Source organism: Lepidochelys kempii, chromosome 21 (genome assembly GCF_965140265.1).
Source record: "Lepidochelys kempii isolate rLepKem1 chromosome 21, rLepKem1.hap2, whole genome shotgun sequence".
Classification (NCBI taxonomy): domain Eukaryota; kingdom Metazoa; phylum Chordata; order Testudines; family Cheloniidae; genus Lepidochelys; species Lepidochelys kempii.
The window spans coordinates 18,331,597-18,357,665 of NC_133276.1; the positions used below are offsets into that span (position 1 = coordinate 18,331,597).

General features: G+C 45.4%; 2 protein-coding genes across 4 annotated transcripts in view; both read left to right on the forward strand.

The window, feature by feature from the left end:
- The first annotated feature begins 208 nt into the window (after positions 1-208).
- The window catches only part of KDM5B (lysine demethylase 5B), a 179,480-nt gene continuing 153,619 nt past the window's right edge, over positions 209-26,069 (forward strand). The window contains exon 1 of one of the 3 annotated variants that reach the window (XM_073319609.1): positions 209-583. In XM_073319609.1, coding sequence (XP_073175710.1) covers positions 446-583 — 138 coding nt within the window. In that variant the 5' untranslated portion in view covers positions 209-445. The remainder of the gene's footprint in view (positions 584-26,069) is intronic. The other 2 variants (XM_073319607.1, XM_073319608.1) reach the window with 2 other exon arrangements.
- Positions 595-3,530, forward strand: LOC140901202 (uncharacterized). The gene has a single exon (XM_073319616.1). The coding sequence runs from the start codon at positions 613-615 to the stop codon at positions 1,105-1,107; it is 495 nt and encodes a 164-aa protein (XP_073175717.1). The 5' UTR covers positions 595-612; the 3' UTR covers positions 1,108-3,530.

The following is a 26,069-nucleotide window of genomic DNA, read 5'->3' on the forward strand; positions in this document are numbered from 1 at the left end:
CAACCAGGGCCTCTTGTAGGGAATTAATTAATACTGCATCAAACACTGGGAATGGGGGGGGCTCTGATTTTTATAACCCAAGTAGCCTGTACTCTGTGGGCCGCAGAGCCCCCCCTACAACAGACTACCTGTGCGCCCCAGTCTCCCTCTCCCTGTAAGAAAGGGGCCTTGATGGGGGGCCGTGAGCACCAGGCACCCCTTGGCCTGCGGGTGGGAGCGCCTGGCACAAGGGGCCCCCCCACGGGGCGTGGGAGCCCCTGGGGCACGCTCGCTCCCCCAGGCGGAGGGGCGGGGGCCTCGCCACGGCGCCCGGCCGGCCGGACTCTTTTCTCTCCCGGCTCGGCGGAGGTGCACGGCCCGCTCTGGCGGCGCTCGGCGACCAGCGTCTGTTGGTGGATTGTTCGGAGGCGGCTGGCTGAGGAGCTGCCGGCGCCCGAGCCCGGCCATGGCCGAGTTCCTGCCGCCGCCCGAGTGCCCCGTGTTCGAGCCCAGCTGGGAGGAGTTCGCGGACCCCTTCGCCTTCATCCACAAGATCCGACCCATCGCCGAGCAGACCGGCATCTGCAAGGTGCGGCCGCCGCCGGTGAGTGCCCAGGGCCCGGCGCCGCCCGCATGGCGCCGCGAGCGGAGCGGCCCTTTGTGCGCGGCCCGCGGGGGAGCGGCGCCGAGCCGGGAGCCCCCGTCGGGCACGGAGCCCGGCCCGCTGGCCCCAGCGCAGGGCTCCGGCCGGCGGAGAGGCTCGGCCGGACCCTGGGGTGCGGGGCCGCCGCCCGCCCGCCGAGCAGCCCGCGCTGCCCACGCGCGGCGGAGACGTGGCCTCCCGTGGCAGCAGCGCGCGGGCAGCCCGCGGGGCTGTGCCCGGAGCGCGGCCGTGAGGCGAGCCCCGCCGGGCGGGCTGTCCTGCGGCCCGGGCGGGCTGTCCTGCGGCCCGGACAGCCCCGGTGCCCCCCGCCCGGCACGGTGAAGGCGACGCGAAGGCCTTTGTTTCCATACCTGCCGGGAGAGCGGAGCTCGCCCCAGGGCCGGCGGGCGGGCTCGGCTCCGCTCCCCCCCGGCGAGGAGCCGGGCTCGGACCGGGGCGAGTCGAGCCGCTGCGTCGAGCCTTAAGCTGCCACCGCGGCCAGATCCTGGCGATGGAACCGCTGCCGTGCGTGGACCTGGAGCCGCCGCTCTGTAGAGACCCAAGCCGGGCAGCTGGCTGGGTGTTGCCCTCCATGTTGGCATTGTCGAGGGCTCGGGCTCTGGCTTCCTCTCTCTGCCTTTCTCTGAGTCCAGAGTGACATTTCTGCGGCCCTCCTAGAGGTTTGGTTTAGTTTAGTTTTTAATCGAGTTACCCATTGTCTTATCTTGAACAACATGTAACTAACTTGTCAGCATAGACTTTTGAATGGTATCTTTTTTCTTTTTGAATCATAGGCAGACATGACCACCATTTTAGAATCCAATACATAGTGGGAAAAGTAGTAAGTCTTGATCACTCTATACGTGTAAACTGACACTTTAACATGCCGCAAAATGAGCCTGTAATTTCCTTTCTTTAATTGAATAGTTAACACTTCTCAAATTTTATTGGCTGGAGTTAGTATAAAAAAGCTTGAAGTGTAGTTCTAATCCTTGTTTTTATGTAAAACAGTGAACTAGAATTACTTTGGTGAGAGGGGTCTTGTTGAATAAAGATTTAGCTTGATAAAAGTGGGTGTACATTGTCTTTATTTTGAGGAAAGTGTTCTTATCCTAAAGGATAGGGTGGTATAGGTATCTTGAAATAGCTAATGTGACAACAACAAGAAGAGTAGCTGCTACTCTCTTTATTTAAGTGATCAAAAGAGTTAAGTCTCCTCCAATAAGAGGTGAGGATAAAGACACATTTTTGTGGGCTTCATTTCAGAAATAATTTCTCTGCACTCTGAGTATCAAGAGTTTTATATATGAACTTTTTGATCATACACTTGGCATTCTTAAACATAGTGAACTGAAATAAAATGAAGTAACTTGCTGTATTTTACACACTGAGACTATAAATGTTCATAATCAGATTGAGTAAAATAAGCTGCATCATACAGTAAGATCTACAGATAATACTGTCTTTTGGAAGAGGACCCACAACATTGCAATTGCATGTATGCACACACACACACACTTCTTAACTCAGTAATTAGTGAAAAAGGGCAAAAATGTGTATTACCTGTGTACTGTGAAGCTAAGTGCCGACTTCATAATTGAGGTTATAAAACCGTTTTTATTATCCCCCCCCAATTTGTGTAGAATAATTCTCTCTGGATGGGATATGATCAGCTATGGTTTTCAGCAACTGATCAAAACTGACGTTTTATATACCCTTTTTGAAGAACCACTTTTCAAAACTAATGTATATGCTGTTTGCTTGCTAGTTTACTATTAATTTTGTTCTATATGGTTTCTTAAGAGCTATGCTCCTTAACGGGGAAGTCAGAAATGGATGGGACCTCTACAGGCTAAAATAATTTAATGCACCTTTGTCCCCTTGCCAAAGAAAGATATGTTTTCAATTATCTAACCCGTCCCTCCTACCCTCACCCCCCCCCCCCCCAAAAAACCTCACCAAAATGGCAAAATCCAACTGATACTGGTTATATGAATGACTATATATTTCACTGGCTTTTTGATGGGAATTCTTTGGGGGGGATCAGCAAACATGTGGACAAGGGTGATCCAGTGCAGCCATAGAGTACTGGGATTTTCAGAAAGCCTTTGACAAGGTCCCTCACCGAAGGCTCTTAGGCAATCTAAGCAGCTGTTGGATAAGAGGAAAGGTCCTCTCATGGATCAGTGACCAGTTAAAAGACAAGAAACAAAGGGTAGGAGTAAATGATCAGTTTTCAGAATGGAGAGAGGTAAAAAAAAGGTATCTCCCAGGAATCTGTATGTGGCTAGTGTTCAACATATTCATAAATGATCTGGAAAAAAGGGTGAACAGTGAGGTAGCAAAATTTGCAGATGATACAAAATTACTCAAGATAGTTCAGTTGTAAGCAAACTGAAGTGTTACAAAGGGATCTCCAAAACCGGGCAACAAAATGGCAGGTGACAGTCAGTGTTGGTAAGTGGAATGTAGTGCATATTGGAAAATATTATCCCAACTATACATACAAAATGATGGGGTGTAAATTAGCTGTTACCACTCAAGAAAGAGATTTTGGACTAATTGTGGATAGTTCTCTGAAAACATCTGCTCAATCTGCAGTGGCGTTCCAAAAAGCGAACGTTAGGAACCACTCGGAAAAGGATAGATAAGACAGTAAATATCATAATGACTCTATATAAATCCATAAAGCCCATATCTTGAATACTGTGTGCAGTTCTGGTTGCCCTATACCCTATCTCAAAAAAGATATATTAGAAATGGAAAAAGTACAGAGCAGGGCAACAAAATGATTAGAGATATGGAACAGCTTCCATATGAAGAGAGATTTAAAAAGACCTGGAATATTCAGCTTGGAAAAGAGACCACTGAGGGGGAGGAATATGATAGAGGCCTATAAAATCATGAATGGTGTGGAAAAAGTGAATAATGAAGTGTTGTTTACCCCTTCACATAACACAAGAATTAGGGGTTGCCTGATGAAATTAATAGGCTGCAGGTTTAAACCAACCAAAATGAAGTACTTCTTCACACAACACATGGTCAACCTGTGGAACTCATTGTCAGGGGATGTTGTGCAGACCAAAAGTATAACTTGGTTCAAAAAAGAATTAGACAAGTTCATGGCTATTAGCCAAGATGGTCAGGGATGCAACCCTGTGCTTCCCCTAATCCTCTGACTGCCAGATCCTGGGACTGATCACTTGATGATTGTCCTGTTCTGTTCATTCCCTTTGAAGCATTTGGTACTGGTCACTGTCGGAAGACAGGACACTGGGCTAGATGGACCGTTGGTATGTATATTCTTATGTTTTTAATGTACATATTTAGAGCCAGGTTGAGAACGGGGGGGAGGGATAGCTCAATGGTTTGAGCTTTGGCCTGCTAAACCCAGGGTTGTGAGTTCAATCCTTGAGGGGGCCATTTAGGGATCTGGGGCAAGAATTGGGGATTGATCCTGCTTTGAGCAGGGGGTTGGACTAGATGACCTCCTGAGGTTCCTTCCAACCCTGATATCCTATGAACAGTGGGAGGTCCTGGTGTAGAACACTTCATGTATAAATGGAAGCTGTGCCCTCATGAAAATCTGGCCCCCATAGCTGTTGTTTATCCTAGATACTTGAGCCAGTCAGAGTACCAGTAGTACAGTGTGTCCACATTATTTTAAGGCTTGCTTAAATTCCTATAAAGTCTCTGTTCAATGCTATTTCTAGTCCTTTTTCTCAAAATGGAGTCTGGATGAATGCTTATTCCCGGTTCTTCCTGAGAAAGTGCTGAAGCATTTGAAAAGCTTTGTGTTCCTGGTCTACAGTAGTGTCAGTATGATCCTGCTGATCTCAGAAGTAATAGGATGAGGAAGAATTTTTTTCCTTAAAACCAGGATATTTGTTAGCCTTTGTTGGTTCTTATGGTGTAACATGGAAACCTTTATTTGAGGTGAAATAAATCCCAAGAATGTACACAGTGCAGCAAAGGTTGAAATCTAAAAATATCCAGGTGAATGAGCCTCTCTGAGCCTTACCTACATTCTTTACAGGATCTGCCTCCCAGCTCACTCTGAGGCAAACAGACATTACTGCCTGCCAGTGTCCAGATGAGCATGGAATTCATAAGGCAGTCACTAGTCTTGCATTCACTATCACTTGTGTTGCACTTGTGGATAATCATCAGTGGATGGAAGAAGGCTTTTGGGTATGAGTCACAGCCAAAGACTGGTGGAACCTAGTTGTAGTCGTGATCTGGAATGACCAGAATTGGCGGCATAACTTCAGGATCAGAAAGGAGACATTTCTTTACCACTTTGGTAGATTAACTCTCACGTTTCAGTGCCATATCACAAGGATGAGAGCTCCCTATGCTATGGAAAAGAATGGTAATGGCAGTGGAAGCTCTCCATTTGTGATAGTTACTGGTCTTCTGGTGCACCAGTTTGGTGTTGATAAATCCCTGGCAGGTACTGTTGTGGTGAAAGCTTTGCAGGGGATGTGATCAAGATGGCCAGTGTGTCAGAAATCATTGAGGGATTAAGCAGCTGAGAGCATGGGCAGCAGGTATAATAGGCCAGGGGAGGCACTGCCACTGCTACCAGACCCCTGGTTGCGGCCTTTTGGGGGGGGGGGGGGGGTTGTTTTGTTATGCCCCATGCAGGTTCCGGGGCGGCTGAGGCAGCGGTATGTGCTATTCAGCTTTCTGGGTTCATCAATAATCTCCCTGGACACCAGAGAGAATACTGATGAACCCAGGAAGCTGAATAGCAAATACCACCTACTCAGCTGCCCTGGAACCTGCATCGGGTATATGAAACACTTATTTGGACGAAGTATGAGGCTTTTCCCCACAGAGGCTTGGAGTCTGGGGAGGTGAGGCACGGCTGCGGCTGGCCCGGGGCTCCTTGGGACTCCTTGAGGGGAGGAGGAGATGGGACTCATGGCTCTGGCTGTGGCGGAGGGCCGAGTTCTCTGGGCTCCAGCTGTGCGGGGAGGTTGATTGAGAACCATTTTATCTCAAGAGTATATTTTATACTGCCTCCCCAAGAAGTTGAGTCCACCAACAGGAAGGGGTACTACCTTATGGCAATGCCAGAATTCCCCAAAACTCTGGGTTTTCTAAAGTGGTCAAAGGGAATTCCCTTCTCTTCTCCTCCTCCTCCCCCGCCCATTTCCACCAGCATTGACATTAAATTTAAAACTGGAATGAACCTTCTGGGTCATGAAATCCAGGCCCCTGTTCTCACAGGCAAGCCTGTTAAGTGATTGTGTTTTGTTTCATTTGTAATTCAGGGTGCCCCTGCAATACCTACATTTGCCATTTTTGACCTACATTGACTAATTTTAGCAGTTATTATGTTTTCCTGCTGCTTTTTATGTAACATGGAAAAGCAAAGGTGAAGTTTTCTGTGAATACTGGTGTGCTGAGGAAGCTGTACTGGCATCAAACTATGCACAGGCAGCACAGCTTGTGATTGGTGCACTGCATAAAGTAGAAATGTGTTGTTGATATATTCTCAAACTAAGAGTGGGAAAATTGGATACAGAACAGTGGATTTAATATGAACTAGTATTATGTTTATATGCTGTGAAGTGGTGAGATTTCTTTTTTATGCATTTAAAGTAGGGCTGGGCAAACTTTTTGGCCTGAGGGCCACATCGGGATTGCGAAACGGCACGGAGGGCCGGGTAGGGAAGGCTGTGCCCCCCAAACAACCTGGCTCCCTTCCCCTGACTGCCCCCCCTCAGAACTCCTGACCCATCCCACCCCCCCTGCTCCTTGTCCCCTGACCGCCTCCTCCAGGGACCCCCCGCCCCTAACCGCCCCCCCAGGAGCCCACCCTCTATCCAACCCCCCCTGACTGCCCCGACCCCTATCCACTGCCCTGACCCCTAACAGAGCCCCTGGAACCCCCGATCCATCCAGCCCCCACCCACTCCTTGTCCCCTGACTGCCCCATCCAACCCCTCCCGCTCCCTGCCTCCTGTGACCTCCTGCCCCTTTCTCAACTAACTCCCACCCCCTTACCATGCCGCTCAGAGTGGCAGAACAGGCTTATTGGAAAGCTTGGGAGGTGGGCGGGCGCAAGCCATAGAATATCAGGGTTGGAAGGGACCTCAGGAGGTCATCTAGTCCAACCCCCTGCTCAAAAGCAGGACCCATACCCAATTAAATCATCCCAGCCAGGGCTTTGTCAAGCCTGACCTTAAAAACTCCTAAGGAAGGAGATTCCACCACCTCCCTAGGCAACGCATTCCAGTGTTTCACCACCCTCCTAGTGAAAAAGTTTTTCCTAATATCCAACCTAAACCTCCCCCACTGCAACTTGAGACCATTACTCCTTGTCCTGTCCTCTTCTACTGAGAATAGTCTAGAACCATCCTCTCTGGAACCACCTCTCAGGTAGTTGAAAGCAGCTATCAAATCCCCCCTCATTCTTCTCTTCTGCAGACTAAACAATCCCAGTTCCCTCAGCCTCTCCTCATAAGTCATGTGTTCCAGACCCCTAATCATTTTTGTTGCCCTTCGCTGGACTCTCTCCAATTTATCCACATCCTTCTTGTAGTGTGGGGCCCAAAACTGGACACAGTACTCTAGATGAGGCCTCACTAATGTCGAATAGAGGGGGACGATCACGTCCCTTGATCTGCTCGCTATGCCCCTACTTATACATCCCAAAATGCCATTGGCCTTCTTGGCAACAAGGGCACACTGCTGGCTCATATCCAGCTTCTCGTCCACTGTCACCCCTAGGTCCTTTTCCGCAGAACTGCTGCCTAGCCATTCGGTCCCTAGTCTGTAGCTGTGCCTTGGGTTCTTCCGTCCTAAGTGCAGGACCCTGCACTTATCCTTATTGAACCTCATCAGATTTCTTTTGGCCCAATCCTTCAATTTGTCTAGGTCCCTCTGTATCCTAACCCTGCCCTCCAGCGTATCTACCACTCCTCCCAGTTTAGTATCATCCGCAAATTTGCTGAGAGTGTAATCCACACCATCCTCCAGATCATTTATGAAGATATTGAACAAAACCGGCCCCAGGACCGACCCCTGGGGTACTCCACTTGACACCGGCTGCCAACTAGACACGGAGCCATTGAGCACTACCCGTTGAGCCCGACAATCTAGCCAACTTTCTACCCACCTTATAGTGCATTCATCCAGCCCATGCTTCCTTAACTTGCTGACAAGAATACTGTGGGAGACCGTGTCAAAAGCTTTGCTAAAGTCAAGATACAATACATCCACTGCTTTCCCTTCATCCACAGAACCAGTAATCTCATCATAGAAGGCGATTAGATTGGTCAGGCATGACCTTCCCTTGGTGAATCCATGCTGACTGTTCCTGATCACTTTCCTCTCCTCTAAGTGCTTCAGGAGCCATGCGTGGTGGCATGACTGTGGGGGAGCGGGGACACTGGGGGAGGGGCTGGGTGCTGGTTAGCCTCCCCGACCAGGAGCTCAGGGGCCTGGCAGGACAGTCCCGCGGGCCATAGTTTGCCCACCTCTGGTTTAGAGTATGCTTTATTTATTATGCTTTTTATTTACATGATGAATACATTTAAGGAGTAGGTTATTGTAAAATTTGGCATTCATGTGGTTGGGTTATAATCTGGATAACACCATGGATTTGTTGGTAAGGACACTTTATGGTGTATTGATGTTTAAGAACAGTATCATTGCAGTATAGATTGACTATCTATAGTGATGCAATGCTTTACAAAATATGAGGTCTAAGAAGAGGAAAAGTAGAGAGAGGTTATTCATGGAGGTGCACTGGTACACAAACAAGGATTCAATCTTGGTTGGAGGAGTATAAAATAAGGGTCATGGCAGGATAAGAATCTTAAATTCATGAAAAGGAAGGACTGATTCCAGTAGAAGAACAAGGAAATGATGCAAAAATTTGAGGTGCAGAGGGAAGACCAAGAGGTAACATTATACTCTAACTATCTTACAGTTCAGCTCTGACATTAAGAAAGTAACATGTACAAGAGGAAGGGAGTATGTCTGGAAGATCTTAAAGAGCAGCTACTATTTTTAAATCAGCAAGTCCAGATAACGTGTATCCAATAATTTTAAAAGAACTGGCTAAGGAGCTCACTGGACCATTAATGTTGATTTTTAATAAGACTTGGAGCACTAGGGAAGTTCCAGTAGACTGGAAGAAAGCTAATGTTGGCCAATATTTAGAAAGGGTAAATGGTATTACCCAGTTATTTATAGGCCTGTCTGTTTGACATCAGTCCTGGGCAAGATAATGGACCAGCTGTTACGGGACTCAATTATAAAGAATTAAAGGAGGGTAATGTAATTAATTGCAATCAGAATTGGTTTATGGAAAATGTATCCTGTCAAACTAACTTGACATCTTTTTGTGATGAGATTACAAATTTGGTTGATAAAGTTAATAGTGTTGACGTAAACATACTTATAAACTTTTGTAAGGCATTTGACCTGGTACCACATGACGTTTTGATTTAAAAAACAAATAACTTAGAACAATATAAAATTAACCTGGCACACACAAAATGGAATAAAAACTGGCTAACTGTTTGGTCTCAGTATGTAACAATAAATGGGAAATCATCAAGTGTGTATGTTTCTGGTGGGGTCCTTCAGGGATCGTTTCTTGGCTCTGTGCTATTTAACATTTTTATCAGTGACCTGGAAGAAAACATAAAATCATCACTGATAAAATTACAGAGGACACAAACATTGGGGGAATGGTAAATAATGAAGAGGACAGCTCACTGATTCAGAGTGACCTAGATCGCTTGGTAAACTGGGCACAAGCAAACAATATGTGTTTTAATGTGTTTAAATGTAAATGAATCCATCTGGGAACAAAGAATGGAGGCCATATTTACAGGATGGGGGAAGTCTGTCCTGAGAAGCACTGACTCCGAAAAAGATGTGGGGGTTGTGGTGGATAATCAACTGAATATGTGTGTGACACTGTGGCCAAAAAAGCCAATGCAGTCCCAGGCTGCATAAATCGGGAAATCTGGAATAGGAATAAAGAGGTTATTTTACCTCTGTATTTGGCACTGCTGCTGGAATACTGTGTCCTTTTCTGGTGCTCACAATTGAAGGATGTTGATAAATTGGAGATGGTTCAAAGAAGAGCCACAAGAATGATTAAAGGCTTAGAAAAGCATTTTAAACTTGAAAGTTTATTGACCAAACACAAGAAAGAACAAAAAATCAAAACAGGCATTGATATTGAAACGGAAACTGAGGAATTATGCAATAACATTCAAAACCTATTTAAGTCTCTCTCTCTTTTTGGAGGGAAAATATCCGTCTCTTATTTTCACCAATAACCTTTCTTTGATGAAAAGGACAGGTTTAATTTTACTCTATCCTGATGTATGAAGGGTATTTATTCACTTCTACTTTTTTCCCCCCAGACAGACACAAGGGGATGAAAGATGGGCTAGAAAAGGTGGGGCAAATACGGCTTTTGTTGATGATTTTTGGAACACTGGACGGTTGTTCAGTTACAAATGGATGCTTTTTGACTGGCAGGTTGACCATAACATCTGTTGCTTGGACCCTGGTTTGCATTCTGGTCAGGGACATCATCTGGTTGGATCCTTTTCTCCTTAGATGGGGGCAGGTTTGTGGATATCTCATCTTGCTGTGCTGATGCAGTGCTGTTAATTTCAGGATTTCATGAAAAGCCTAGAGAGAGAGGGTAGGAGGAAAGAAATAGTGGGACAGAAAGTAGCAGAAAAGCAGGGAGGGAGGCAGGACAGGTTCGTACAATCATAGAATATCAGGGTTGGAAGGGACCTCAGGAGGACATCTAGTCCAACCCCCTGCTCAAAGCAGGACCAATCCCCCCCTAAATCATCCCAGCCAGGGCTTTGTCAAGCCCGACCTTAAAAACATCTAAGGAAGGAGATTCCACCACCTCCCTAGGTAACTCATTCCAGTGTTTCACCACCCTCCTAGTGAAAAAGTTTCTCCTAATATCCAACCTAAACGTCCCCCACTGCAACATGAGACCACTACTCCTTGTTCTGTCATCTGCTACCACTGAGAACAGTCTAGATCCATCCTCTTTGGAACCCCCTTTCAGGTAGTTAAAGGCAGCTATCAAATCCCCCCTCAGGCTTCTCTTCCGCAGACTAAACAATCCCAGTTCCCTCAGCCTCTCCTCATAAGTCATGTGTTCCAGTCTCCTAATAATTTTTGTTGCCCTCCACTGAACGTTTTCCAATTTTTCCACATCCTTCTTGTAGTGTGGGGCCCAAACCTGGATACAATACTCCTGATGAGGCCTCACCAATGTTGAATAGAGGGGAATGATCATGTCCCTCGATCTGCTGGCAGTGCCCCTACTTATACATCCCAAAATGCCATTGGCCTTCTTGGCAACAAGGGCAAACTGTTGACTCATATCCAGCTTCTCGTCCACTGTAACTCCTAGGTCCTTTTCTGCAGAACTGCTGCTGAGCCATTCGGTCCCTCGTCTGTAGCGGTGCATGGGATTCTTCCGTCCTAAGTGCAGGACTCTGCACTTGTCCTTGCTGAACTTCATCAGATTTCTTTTGGCCCAATCCTCCAATTTGTCTAGGGCCCTTGTTAACCCGTCCCCACCCTCCAGCATATCTACCTCTCCTCCCAGTTTAGTGTCATCTGCAAACTTGCTGAGGGTGCAATCCACACCATCCTCCAGATCATTAATGAAGATATTGAACAAAACCAGCCCGAGGGCAGACCCTTGGGGCACTCCACTCAATACCAACTGCCAACTAGACATGGAGCCATTGATCACTACTCGTTGAGACCGACAATCTAGCGAGCTTTCTATCCACCTTATCGTCCATTCATCCAGCCCATACTTCTTTAACTTACTGGCAAGAATACTGTGGGAGACAGTGTCAAAAGCTTTGCTAAAGTCAAGGAACAACACGTCCACTGCTTTTCCCTCATCCACAGAACCAGTTATCTCGTCATAGAAGGCAATTAGATTAGTCAGGCATGACTTGCCCTTGGTGATTCCATGCTGACTGTTTCCTCTCCTTAAGTGCTTCAGAACTGATTCCTTGAGGACCTGCTCCATGATTTTTCCAGGGACTGAGGTGAGGCTGACTGGCCTGTAGTTCCTAGGATCCTCCTCCTTCCCTTTTTTACATGTCTTTGTGGTCCTGGCAGTTAGTGATCCCCACTGATGAGCTGAGGACTGGATGTCGTGATATGACTTTCAGGACTCACAGGTGAAAGATAAAATTCCTTAAACAAGAGCAAGGCCTGATGGCCTTCCTCTAGGGAAAAAATCCTTTGGTCTGCTCTGTTCCCTCTGGCTTGGGGTTGATGAGATGAGAGCAGGTGAGATTTTTCAATCTCTTTTTAAGAATTCAAAAAGTGGAAAAAGTGAGTGGTACAGTTTATCCCCTCATTAGTTTGTCCACAAATTAGGTCTAATAGCTGCCACACCAGATTGTCTATTAATTTCTGGACCCACATCTTCTTGTTTATTTATTCGAATCTGAACATAATCCTTGAATATATCAGGCCTTTTTTGTTTGGACTAATTTAGACTCTGTCTGGTTTTCTTGCACTTGTTCATAACATTCTTTACTGGAAATAACTTGGCCTATTTTCTGTGGTTAGCAGGCAAAAAGTTATGTTGTTACACCTTTGAACTTTTACATAGTTTTTACAGTTGAGCTCATAAATAGGGTAAATTTCTAGGCACAGTAATCACAACAGACACTATCCTGGAAACTGACTGAAAAAGAATTTGGGTTTGTGGTGAAAACCAATTAAATATGAGTTGCCGGAGGGATGCTGTGGTTGAAGGAGCTAATGCCATACTTGGAAGGTATAAACAGAGGAGTGGGGGACTTTACCTCTGTATACAGCATGGGTGAGACCAATATTGGAGTACAGTGTGCAGTTCTGGTGTCCACATTTAAAAAGAATACTGCAAAAGTGGAGAGGGTACAGCAAAGAGCCTCCAAATGATTCTAAGTTTGGAAAACATATTTTACAGTGAGAGACTTCAGGAACTTAATCTGTTTAGCTAATCAAAAAGAAAACTTAGAGAGGACTTCATATATATATAATCATAAGCAGCTTCTTGGGGACAAAATACATTAATGGCCATAGTGGCTCAGACCAATCGTCTATCTAGCCCAATATCCTGTCTTCTGACAGTGGTCAATGCCAGATATTTCAAAGGGAATGAACAGAACATGGCAATTATTGAATGATCCATCTCCTTGTTGTCCAGTCCCAGCATCTGTCCGGAGAGGCTTAGGAACACAGAGACCATGGGGTTGCATTCCTGACAATCTTGGCTAATAGCCATTCATGGACCTCTCCTCCATGAACTTAGTTAATTGTTTTTGGAACCCAGTTATAGTTTTATACTAAAGGGCCCTTTAGCCTAGTGGAAAAAGATGTAACAAGAACCAATGGCTGGAAGCTGAAGCCAGACAAATACAAATGAGGAATAAGGTGTATATTTCTAACAGTGAGGGTGATTAACCATTGGAACAAACTACCAAAAGATGTGGTGCATTCTTTTGAGATCTTTATGCTGAGATTGAATTGCTTCTTAAATTATATGCTCTAGTTCAAGCCTAAATTATTAGGTTTGATGCAGGAATTACTAGGTGAAATTCTCTGGTCTGTGTCATACAGGAGAGCAGACTAGATGATTCTAGTTATGAGATGGTCCCCATTCACTTTAAAACCAGTGAATCTGTCAGCCACTGTCTACGCTTAGCTAAACACTTCATGCTGAAAGGGAATAGTAGCCTGCGAGGGTAAGAGTTGTGGGTGGGTGGGGAGGAATGGGATGCTGGGATTTGAGAATCACAGAGAAACTGAACTGAGAGTGTTAAGAATGGGTTGGGTAGTAGCCACTTGTACTGCACATACAGGGGAGAGAAAAGTGGTTGAGGGGAAGAGGTGGACTGTTGTGTCCTCCTGTGAGTCTCTATCTGCCTTTTACAAATATTAATGGCAACATACATCAGTACTTGGGAAAACACTTCCCCCAAGCGTCACACATGCAGAGTGAGTTTCCACCAGTACGTTTTACAGTTAAAAAGATGCAAATTTCAGTTCCTCCTTAAGGTGCCTATGTCACGACCTCTGGAATCTTCTGCTGAGTGGTATCCATTGGGCCCTTTATCCCCTGCCCCTTGCAGAGGATTCTGAGGGTATAAAGTGGAGAGTGTAGTCAGTCGGAACTGCCAAAGGTACATCAAGCTCATATCACACACAGCTTTTCTTATGTTTCTCTACTTCTCTTCTGCCCTTTCAAGGCTATTTTTGTTTTTAAGTTAGAAAAACTGACTGAGAAACTAGCTTTTTCTTTAAAAAGAAAAGGTGCTCACCCAGGATGGCAGTACTTCTGAAGTGAAGTCAAATAAATCTGGCAATGTGTGGGTCCAGCTTCTGGATCCGAGAAATTTGCTCAGTGCAGTTGTTCTCTACCCAGTTTAAACAGTGTCCAGGAGGCCCCCCTTCACCCCCTAGTCTCATCTGACTGGCTCAGCCAGATGCTGAGGATCTGGCACTGTCACCCAAAACTGCTGGCATATGCAGCCTCAAGTCCCTGGATCTGTTGGGGTTGAAGGGAAATCAAGGCTGATGCTGAGGATCCAGCACTGCTGACCCAGGTGAATCACATGGAGAGTGGCTCTGTGCTCGGCAAAAGTAACATAGAGGTTTCTGGTGCCAAAGACCAGTTTCAGTTGACATTATGACTAGTATATGCAGTACCATGGACATAAGAATGGCCATACTGGGTTAGATCAAAGGTCCATCTAGCCCAGTATCCTGTCTTCCAACAGTGGCCAATGCCATGTGCCCCAGAGGGAATGAACAGATCATCAAGTGATCCATTCCAAGTTGCTCATTCCCAGCTTCTGGCAAACAGATGGAACAGGGTGCAGAGTAGGGTATCATGATAGTGTCTGGTCCAAGCTGATGCTATCGGTACTCGGAGCTAGTGAATTTACTCATTCAGTGGCCCATCACCCAGCTGTCCCAGACCTAATCTCAGTTCAATGACCCATTAACCAGTGATCCTGGACCTTGTTTCTCAGTGCAGTGGATGAATCCTACATTGGTCGTCATCGGCTATTTCTCGATACGGGGGTGATGTCTACTGCGGGGAGAAAGGTCATTCAGAGACTTAAGATGGCTCAGGAGTCCAATCTGTGCTCTATAGGTTTTTCCACATATAAGACAGGTGGTTGTTTGGAGAGAGCACAACTGCTGGCCAGGATGTTGTACACTTTCCTTCCTCTGCCGTTTCTCAGCCTCTTGAGCAAGACGATTCTCTTCAAAATGAGGTGAAGCTTGATAGGTGATGCGATGCCATTGCACCCTATTGTCAGCCAGCTCTTCCCAATTCGTGGAGTCAGTGCCTCCCTTCTTAAGATATATTTGGGTGTCCTTGTAGCATTTCCTCTGTCCCCTGTGAATTCTCTTACCATGACTAAATTGAGAAAAGAGGTATATAAGTATCACCCATCTGCAGACAGTGGCCAGTCCAGCAAAGTTGATGTTTCATAATTTTTGCCTCAACACTGATGATGTTGGCGCAGAGAGAATACTGGCATTGATGTGACGATCTTCCCATCTGATAGAGAGAATCTTCCTACGGCAGTGTTGGCGGTACCACTACAGATGCTTATTGCTTTGGTATGTCATCCATGTCTCACACCCATAAAGAAGATTAGTCTTAACAGTGGATGTATTGTTTCTTGACTTTAGCAAAGCTTTTGACACGGTCTCCCACAGTATTCTTGTCAGCAAGTTAAAGAAGTATGGGCTGGATGAATGCACTATAAGGTGGGTAGAAAGTTGGCTAGATTGTCGGGCTCAACGGATAGTGATCAATGGCTCCATGTCTAGTTGGCAGCCGGTATCAAGTGGAGTGCCCCAAGGGTCGGTCCTGGGGCCGGTTTTGTTCAATATCTTCATAAATGATCTGGAGGATGGTGTGGATTGCACTCTCAGCAAATTTGCGGATGATACTAAACTGGGAGGAGTGGTAGATACGCTGGAGGGCAGGGATAGGATACAGAGGGACCTAGATAAATTGGAGGATTGGGCCAAAAGAAATCTGATGAGGTTCAATAAGGATAAGTGCAGGGTCCTGCACTTAGGACAGAAGAACCCAATACACAGCTACAGACTAGGGACCGAATGGCTCAGCATCAGTTCTGCGGAAAAGGACCTAGGGGTGACAGTGGACGAGAAGCTGGATATGAGTCAGCAGTGTGGCCTTGTTGCCAAGAAGGCCAATGGCATTTTGGGATGTATAACTCATAGCGAGCAGATCGAGGGACGTGATCGTCCCCCTCTATTCGACATTGGTGAGGCCTCATCTGGAGTGCTGTGTCCAGTTTTGGGCCCCACACTACAAGAAGGATGTGGATAAATTGGAGAGAGTCCAGCGAAGGGCAACAAAAATGATTAGGGGTCTGGAACACATGACTTATGAGGAGAGGCTGAGGGACCTGGGATTGTTTAGTCTGCAGAAGAGAAGAATGAGGGGGGATTTGATAGCTGCTTTCAACTACCTGAGAGGTGGTTCCAGAGAGGATGGTTCTAGACTATTCTCAGTAGAAGAGGACAGGACAAGGAGTAATGGTCTCAAGTTGCAGTGGGGGAGGTTTAGGTTGGATATTAGGAAAAACTTTTTCACTAGGAGGGTGGTGAAACACTGGAATGCGTTACCTAGGGAGGTGGTAGAATCTCCTTCCTTAGAAGTTTTTAAGGTCAGGCTTGACAAAGCCCTGGCTGGGATGATTTAATTGGGGATTGGTCCTGCTTTGAGCAGGGGGGGTTGGACTGGATGACCTCCTGAGGTCCCTTCCAACCCTGATATTCTATGATTCTAAGAGTAGGGATGATTACTGCATTGAAAATGTTAACAGTAAGGATAACTAACCATCAGAATAGTTGACTGGTGGAAATGGTGGATTCTTGTTCACTTGGCGTCTTAATTTTGACTGATATCTAGTCTTGATTAATGTTCTAGTTAAACCACAACATGGAGTATATACTGTGAAATTATAAGAAATTAATGGTCCATCCTTGGCCTTAAAATTATGAATCTTTTGAGACAAACCAAAATGTTAAATTCAACTGGTCAGGAGAGCTACTTGAAATATTAGTGTGAATGTACAGAGGCACTGGTAAATAACCTTTCTTTTTCAGTTCACAAGAACATCACTTGAATTTCAGATTGAATTTTGCTGATATTATGTATATTTATACTCCAATTTAGTTTATTCAATTGTAGTTGTAATATTGACATGGTCAGGCAAACATCAAAGGTCACCTGAAGATGCAGGTAAGCACCTAGTGGGATTCCAGAAGCATCTAATTTACACTGAAAGTCAATGGGAGTTAGGCACCTAATTTGCTTAGATTTAATTTGGTAAATTCCTTTCTTACCCCAGATTAGTTTGACCATGAACTTGTGAGCAAGACTCACCCGCCAGACGTGTAAAAGAGGATTATCTGAACCACCTCAGAGCAGTGGCCACTCTCTCTGACTCTTCAGAGGAAGGCATGTAGAAAGAACCCAGAATATATCTAGCCAATTGTTCATTGGAAGAAAAAATTCCTTTCTAACCCCTGCTGGTGATTCACTGGTGCCCTGAAGCATGAGATTTGATTATAGTCATTATCTTCATGCAGAGCTGCAAGTGTTATGAGCATGTTGAGGCCAGTGCAGGCAATCCTATTTTCCCCATTGCCTGTGAAGGAGGGGTATGATTAATAGATTCCAAGACCAGATGGGACCATTGTGATCATCTAGTCCAGTGGTGGGCAACCTGCGGGCGGCCCGCATGCGGCCCATCAAGGTAATCTGAGTGCAGGCCACAAAACACTGGGAGCTGCTGAGGGCCATGCTTGCAGACGGTCCTCTTCTCCTCACTCTCCTTATGTGGCTGGGCTCTAGCTGAGGCACGTGCAGCTCCATCTGTCTGTCGCCCCATTGTCAGTGCCCAGGAGTTTGAGGTATATGTGTCTCCAACTGCTGAGAATGGGGCTGCACCCCCATCCCCCTCACTGCATCCCTCCCCAGTCCCGTCCTGTCCTGTCCCCCATACCTACCCATCCCAGCCATGTATCCCTTACAGTGCTTTCCCACCTATCCTTTCTACCTCCCAGAGCCACCGTCCCCATGTCCCTTACCCCCGACAGCCCTGCACCCCATTCACCTCCATATACTGCTGCACTCCCATTATGTCTCTATTTCCCCCTGTGCCTCCCACATCCTCATGCACCTGTAGCCTTCTGCCTTCACCTGTATCCCCATCCACCGCACATACCCACCAACCCCCTCCTCTCTCCTTAACTTCCCCCTCTAACCCCCACACCCTGCTATCATCCTTGGCCTTCCCCCCGCATCTTTTCCTCTCCAGCACACCCTCCTCCCTTCCCAGCTGGGTGATTTAGGCAGCCCCTGGAAAAGTGTATGAAAAAGTGTCTCTGTAGTCAAGTGTGTGCATGCATGCATTGTGTGTGAGACGGTGTCTTTTGTAGGGAGGTGCGTGAATTGTGTGTGTGTGTGTATACCTGTGTGAATAAAATTTGCAGCCTAACTCTTTGACTTTTTTTCCTTTTGCTGGCTTGCACACAAAAAATTGATGACAGTAAAGTGTGTGTTCATTTCATAACAAGTTTTTAAAAAAAGAAGGGAACTCAAAAAGAAATGTATTATTTCTTAAAAAGTGAATGTTGTTGACCAGTAATTGCAAAAGAGTTGATATATCATACATTTTGCCCCACGTTTGTCTAACTACATTATAAACTCTTTGTTGCAGACTCTCTCTCTTTTTATGTGTATGTCTAGCGCCTACCACCCTGGAGCCCTGATCTTAGTTGGGGTGTCTAGGCACTAAACAACAATTGTAATAATAAACAATGTGGAAGTATGTGTTAGTGCATGCTAGATGTGAACATATGAATACATGTGTGTATCTGCAAGTAGGTGAGGGAATCAGTTTCTACAGATTTATTTATATAGGTATCTGGACAGGTGTGAGTTGTGCTCTATGGATTTGTATTTGGGTTTCAGGAGTGGGCCTTTAATGGACCCATAGCAGCTGTGATAATGTGTGGTCCTAATTCCACACATAACTTCAGTGAACAAAAAACATGGAGCTGGTTACAAAAAATGGGAAGAGGGGAAGGAAAGAACCATGAAAACCTTTGTGAAATTTCATTTTTTAAAAATTACCTTTTTGACTATTTTGCTGCCAGCTCTTCTGTCCTGTAACAAATAAAACCTGAACTTAGTATAATACATCTGTCAAAACAATAAATATGCCTGTATGGGCCTTGCAGTGAAAATGAGCACTTGAGAGAGGGTGGGGGAAAGTAAGCAACAGAGGGAGAGGAGATGGAGTGAGGAGGGGATGGGGCCTCAGGGAAGGGACGGGGCAGTGGGTAGGGCAAGGGTGTCCCGTTTTCTGGAATTAAAAAGTTGGCAACCCGATGATCAAGTCACCCCTTAACCTTTCCTTTGTTAATCTAAACAGATTGAGTTCCTTGAGTATATCCTTGTGAGGCATGTTTTCTAATCCTTTAATTGCAGCGGAAGTCGAAAAAGCAAACAGGATGTTAGGAATCATTAAAAAAGGGATAGAGAATAAGACGGAGAATATCTTGTTGCCCTTATATAAATCCATGGTACGCCCACATCTTTAATACTGCATACAAGTGTGGTCTCCTCATCTCAAAAAAGATATACTGGCATTAGAAAAGGTTCAGAGAAGGGCAACTAAAATCATTAGGGGGTTGGAACGGGACCCATATGAGGAGAGATTAAAGAAGCTATGACTTTTTGTCTTGGAAAAGAGGAGACTAAGGGGGGATACGATAGAGGTCTATAAAATCACGAGTGGTGTGGAGAAAATGAATAAGGAAAAGTTGTTTACTTGTAAGAACTAGGGGCCACCAAATGAAATTAATGGGCAGCAGGTTTAAAACAAATAAAAGGAAGTTCTTCTTCACACAGTGCACAGTCAACCTGTGGAACTCTTTGCCTGAGGAGTTTAGAGTAACAGCCGTGTTAGTCTGTATTCGTGCTTATGCTCAAATAAATTGGTTAGTCTCTAAGGTGCCACAAGTGCTCCTTTTCTTTTTGCCTGAGGAGGTTGTGGCTAGGACTATAACAGGGTTTAAAAGAGAACTGGATAAATTCATGGAGGTTAACTCCATAAATGGCTATTACTCAGGATGGGTAAGGAATGGTGTCCCTAGTCTCTGTTTGTCAGCGGGTGGAGATGGATGGCAGGAGAGAGATCACTTGATCATTACCTGTTCAATTCACTCCCTCTGGGGCACCTGGCATTGGCCACCGTCAGTAGACAGGATACTGGGCTGGATGGACCTTTGGTCTGACCCAGTGTGACCATTCTTATGTTTATGTTTAGTCATTTTCATGGCTAAACATAAACCCTCTTCATTTTATAAGAACATAACATAAGCTTTGTGAGATCTTTTTGAAGTGCTTCACAGTCTGCTTTGGTCTTAACTATCTTGAGCAGTTTAGTATCATCTGCAGACTTTGCCACCTCACTGTTTACCCCTTTCTCCAGATCATTTATGAATAAGTTGAATAGGATTGGTCCTAGGACTGTCCCTTGGGGAACACCACTAGTTACCCCTCTCTATTCTGAAAGTTTACCATTTATTCCTACCCTTTGTTCCCTGTCTCTTAACCAGTTCTTAATCCATGAAAGGATCTTCCCTCTTATCCCATGATAACTTAAATTAAGTAAGAGCCTTTGGTGAGAGACCTTGTCAAAGGCTTTCTGGAAATCTAAGTACACTATGTCCACTGGATCCCCCTTGTCCACATTTTGTCCACATGTTTGTTGACCCCCTCAAATAACTCAATTAGGTTAGTAAGACGTGATCTCCCTTTACAGAAACCATGTTGACTTTCTCAGGTTTCTCAGGGAATCTCCCTAACATCCTCAGCCATGAAGACTGAAGCAAAGAATTCATTTAGTTTCTCTGCGATGACTTTATCATCTTTAAGTGCTCCTTTTGTATGTCGATCGTCCAGGAGCCCCACTGGTTGTTTAGCAGTCTTCCTGCTTCTGTTGTACTTAAAAAACATTTTATTACCTTTTGTGTTTTTGGCTAGGTGTTCTTCAAACTCCTTTTTGGCTTTTCTTATTACATTTTTACATTTAATTTGGCAGTGTTTATGCTCCTTTCTATTTACCTATTTATCAGCATCCTTGCATTATGGACAGTTTATCTTTCTTTAATTCTTAATTAATTGAGTCCAGTATTAGACACTTCATTATCTTATCTGGGATAGATGTCAGACTGGCGGGCCTGTAATTACCCATTTACGCTTTTTATATATTGCCACAACATTAGCTTTCTTCCAGTCTTCTGGAACTCCCCCAGTGTTCTAAGACTTATTGAAAATCAGTGTTAACGGTCCAGTGGGCTGCTCCTCAGCCAGCTGTTTTGAAACAAGTACATGCAAGTTATCTTGTCTGACTTCAATAGCTGCTGTTTAACATTCTCCCAAAATACTAATGGAATGGAAAGACTGTTGTCATCATATTATATGACATTATCTGTTTTTCCCTAAATACAGAACAGAAATATTTATTGAATGTTTGTGTCTTCTGCATTATTATTGATAATTCTACCATTTGTATTTAGTAGTGGACCAATATCATTGTTAGAATTCTGTTTGTTCCTAATATACTTATATTCCTCCTTATTGTCTGTAACTGTGCTGGGTATAGATTTCTTGTTTTGTCCCTTTGTTTCCCATATCAATTTTCTACAATTCCTGGCTTCTTCTTTATATTCAGAAGTATCAACTTCCCCTTTGTTATGTATTAATTTTTAGAGCTGCCTTAATTTCCCCTCTAAACCATGTCAGTTTTTTAACCAGTGTGGCCTTCTTCCTTGATTGTGGCTTGAGCAGGGGAATTCAGAGATTGACAGAGTCCAAGGCCAGAAGGGACCACCATCATAACCATCCAGCCCAGGCCCTGCGCACACAGGTCATAGACCTTCTCTCATAAGCTGAATTGAGATACTGTTCTAAAATATATGCTTTCTTATATTAAAACTCCAACTGATGGTCAGTCCACCACCTCACATGGTAAGCTGTTCCAGTGTTTAATGACCCTTCAGTGCTAGGAAATTGCACCTTATTTCAAGGTAGAATTTGTCTATCTTCAGCTTCCCCCTAATATCAGATGTCTTTCTCCTTGTGTGTTAAGTACCTGTACAAAAGTGATCAAATCTCCTCTCAGCCTTCTCTTTGAAAAGCTGAATAAGTTGAGCTCCTTAAATCTCATATTGTAAAGCTTGTTTTTCGGCTCCTGGATCATTCTTGTGGTCCTCCTTTGACCTCTTTTCAGTATTTCCACATCCTTCTTGAAGCATGGACATAGGAACTGGACTCTGTATTTTGGTGGTGGGCTTGCTAATGCAGCATATGGATCTAAGATCACCTCTCTATTTCTACTTGATAGTCCCCGTTTTATAAATCCAAGGATTGCATTGGCTCGTTTTGTCACGCCATTGCACTGTTGTCATGTTGAGGCGCTTATCTACAATGAACCTTTAAATCCTTCTCTGAATCACTGCTTTCCAAGATAATCTATGATCCTGTAAAGTATGGCTTGTATGCTTAGTTCCCCAAAGTATTACCTTGTTTTTGGCTGTATTAAAATGCATTTTGTTGGATTGTGACCGTTTAACCAGGTGAATTCAGATCACTCTGTAACAGTAACCTGTTCTCATTATTTGCTACCTCACCAATCATTGTCTTATGCACATTTTACAAAGATTTATATAATTTAGATTGGTGATAAAAATATTTAATAGTGTTGGACTAAGAACCAATCCTTGGGGGACTCTGCTAAAAATAGCCCCCATTCATTGATATCTCCCCATTAACAACTACATTATGAGATCAGTCAATGAGTCAGTTTTTAATCCATATAATGTGTGCCCTATAATTCCATATATTGCAATTTTTAAAATCACATCATGTGGAACTAGGTCAAATGCCTTTGAGAAATCAAAGTGTACTGTAACAACACAACTGCCTGTATCAATCAGACCTTTAATCCTCTCTAAAACACAAAAAACCCAGATTGTTTGACAAAACTGGCCTCCCATGAAACCATGTTGATTGGCATTAATTATATATTTAGCCACCTGGAAATGTGTGGCACCACTCCCAATAACTGGTGCCTTGCAAGAAGCAAAAGACGACTAATCGGGTGCTCGCCTACGGTGAGGCCAGCAGAGTGTAAGGACTTGAATGGAGTTTGACCGCGCCAAGCTACTCAAGCTCTGTATTACTCAGAGCAGTATCGTTGACTTGGGTCCCATTGAAAGGTCAATTGTGTCCAGTACCACTGGACTCCCTTCCGAGTGAGAGCCGTGGAGAGATACTAGAGCTACCTTCCCCACTGGAAACATTTGAGGTGGCTAGGGAGCTGATAGCCCTCATGGCACCATACAGACCATATGGGACCGTCCTTCTTGGGCTTTTCCCTTTTCTCCAAGCAGACAGACTCTCAAGTCACTTGGGCTCCATACCCTGGCTCCTCAGAGGAAACCCTTAAAACACAACCCCTACCTCACTTCTATCAATCTCAACCTTGGCAAGATTATAGCAGGAAGTGTGGCAGGAATTATAGGATAAGGTGTCCTCCTCCTCCTTCATCCACCCAAGGACCTGGGCTTGTGAAGCAGCCATCTGGGCTGAAGCAGAACTTTTGAGAGTGTGCCTGAGGACAGTGCACCAGTTCAAGTACTGGATCTATCACCCCAGTGTTTTTAAGACCATTTATCCCATTTGTATTGTGCATGGGCCGAGATTATTGTGCCTGGGCCAAGATTACTTCAGACTGCTGGGTGCTATACATGATATGACTGGGATACTCCCTACTGTTTAGTTGTCTCCTTCCTTACCACTTCAGGGACCCTTCTCATGAGCAACTTCTGATCCAAGAGCTGTAGACACTCCTAAAAGTGGGAGCAGTAGAGGAGGTCCCTCAAGTGCTAAGGGGCAAGGGTTTCTACTCCCTCTACTTCCTGACCGTGAAAGCCAAACAGTCTCAGTGCCATCATGGACCTGCAAAACCTCAACAGATTCATCAAGAAGCTGAGGTTCCACATGGTCTCCTTTATCTCCTCCCTGGATCCGGGGGACTGGTATGCTGCCCTTGATTTGAAGGATGGATATTTTTATATCAGGACACAGAAGATTCCTATTGTTTGTAGTTAGCCATATCCACTACCAGTTTACGGTCCTCCCTTTTGGCCTATCAGCAGCCCCTTGAGTGTTCATCAAGTGTCACTGTATTCCTGAGGAAGTGGAAGGTACAGGTTTACCTGAACCTAGAGGACTAGCTGATCAAGGACCACACCAGGGAGTAGGTAGAGGCGGACGTTGGCTTGATACGGTCAACATTCGACAAGTTAGGCTTGTTAAACATACAAAAGTCTACCCTGTCATCCATCCAGAGGGTGGAGTTCATAAGGGCAGTACTAGACTCGGGCCAAGCCTGGGTGTTCCTTCTGGAGTTCCGATTCCAGGCTATATGTGCCATCATAAAAGGCCTCAGAAGCTACCCCATTACCACAGCACAGAACTGCCTGCAGTTTGTGGGTCACATGGCTGTCTGCACGTATGCCATATAGTATGCAAGACTGTGACTCGGACCTCTTCAAGCCTGGCTGGCTTCAGTATATCCAACTGAAATCACTTAAACAGTGGTCCCATTGGGTAATTGAGTTCCTCCTTTGGTGGCTGAATATGCAGGCTGTCTGCGGAGGAGTGCCCTTTTTCAGACCTTAACCCTCGCTGTCCCTAGTTACGGACGTGTCTGGGATGGGGAGCTCATCCGGGTAGTCTCTGGACTGAAGGCCTCTGGTCCCAGGTGGAGCTCTCACTACATATCCATGTCAGAGAGCTGAGAGTGGTGTGCCTAGGCTGCCAGACCTTCTGAGTAGTGCACCTGGAGGGCAGAAGTGTATCGGTCACGGCGGACAATATAACAGTAATGTTCTATATAAACAGACAGGGTGGAGCACACTCCTATGTCAGGAAGCCCTCAAACTGTGGGAGTTCTGCATAGCTCACTCAATACATCTTGAGGCTTCTTACCTTTCGAGGTCCCAGAATGACTTGGCAGACCACCTCAGGAGGTCCTTCTCCAACCACGAGTGGTTCATTCTCCCGAACATTGTGAACAGAATCTTCCAATCGTGGGGAGTTCACCATGTAGACTTGTTTGCAACAAGACACAACACGAAGTGCCTGCAGTTCTGCTCCTTCCTGAATCACAGCCTGGGTTCAGTTGCAGACATATTCCTCCTCCCATTGAGGGGCCTGACAATTCCACTCCTACACAAGGTGTTGCTGAAGGTCAGTAAGAAGATAACTTCTGACCTGGCCGTGTCAGTACTGGTACACCACACTCCTACACCTGTCAGTGGAGGCTTCAATTGGTCTGCCCCTTGGCGCAGATTTCATCACCCAGGACCATGTCTGCTTTCAGCATCTGAATCTCTAGTTTCTCCACCTCATGGCATGGAATCACGGCTAAACTTCTGTGAGTTGAAATGATCAGGACCCATTGGAGAGGTCCTCCTAGGCAGCAGAAAACCATCCATGTGGGCCATGTACCTGACTAAGTGGAAAAGATTCTCTATGTGGTCGATGCAAAGGGCACGTCATCTACACAGTCATCAGCACCCTTCATTCTGGACTACTTGTACCTAAAATAGTGAGGGCTGTCAGTGTCATCAATCAAGATCCATTTGGCCGCGATTTCGGCATTTCACCCCAGGTCACCAGCTGATCAGTCTTCACCAATCATCAGCCGCTTTCTCAAGGGACTGGTCAGGCTGTACCCTCAAGTGTAACAACCAGTTCCTCCCTGGGACTTCAGTCTAGTACTATGGAGACTCATGTGGCCCCTGTTTGAACCCCTAGCACATGTTTGCTGCTCTATCTGTCCTGGAAGGTAGCATTCCTGGTAGCCATAACATCGGCCAGGAGGGTTTCTGAGATTAAGGCCCTCACATCCGAGCCTCCATAACCTGGTCTCCTACAAGGACAAGGTCCTGTTCTGTCCTCACCCAGCCTTCCTTCTGAAGGTAGTCTTGCAATTTCACATGAACCAGGACATATTCCTCCCGGTCTTTTACCCAAGACTGCATGCCAGTTACTGAGAGCGAAGACTTCGTTCTATGGATGTAAGGTGAACATTGGCCTTTTACATCAAGAGGACAAAACCATTTTGCAGGTCAACTCAGCTCTTTGTGGCCACAGCAGACAGATTGAAGGGCCTCCCGATCTTGTCCCAAAGAATCTCATCATGGATTACGTCCTGTATCTGTGCATGGTACGACCTGGCAAAGGTACCTGCTCCAGTGCTGACAGCACATTCCACAAGGG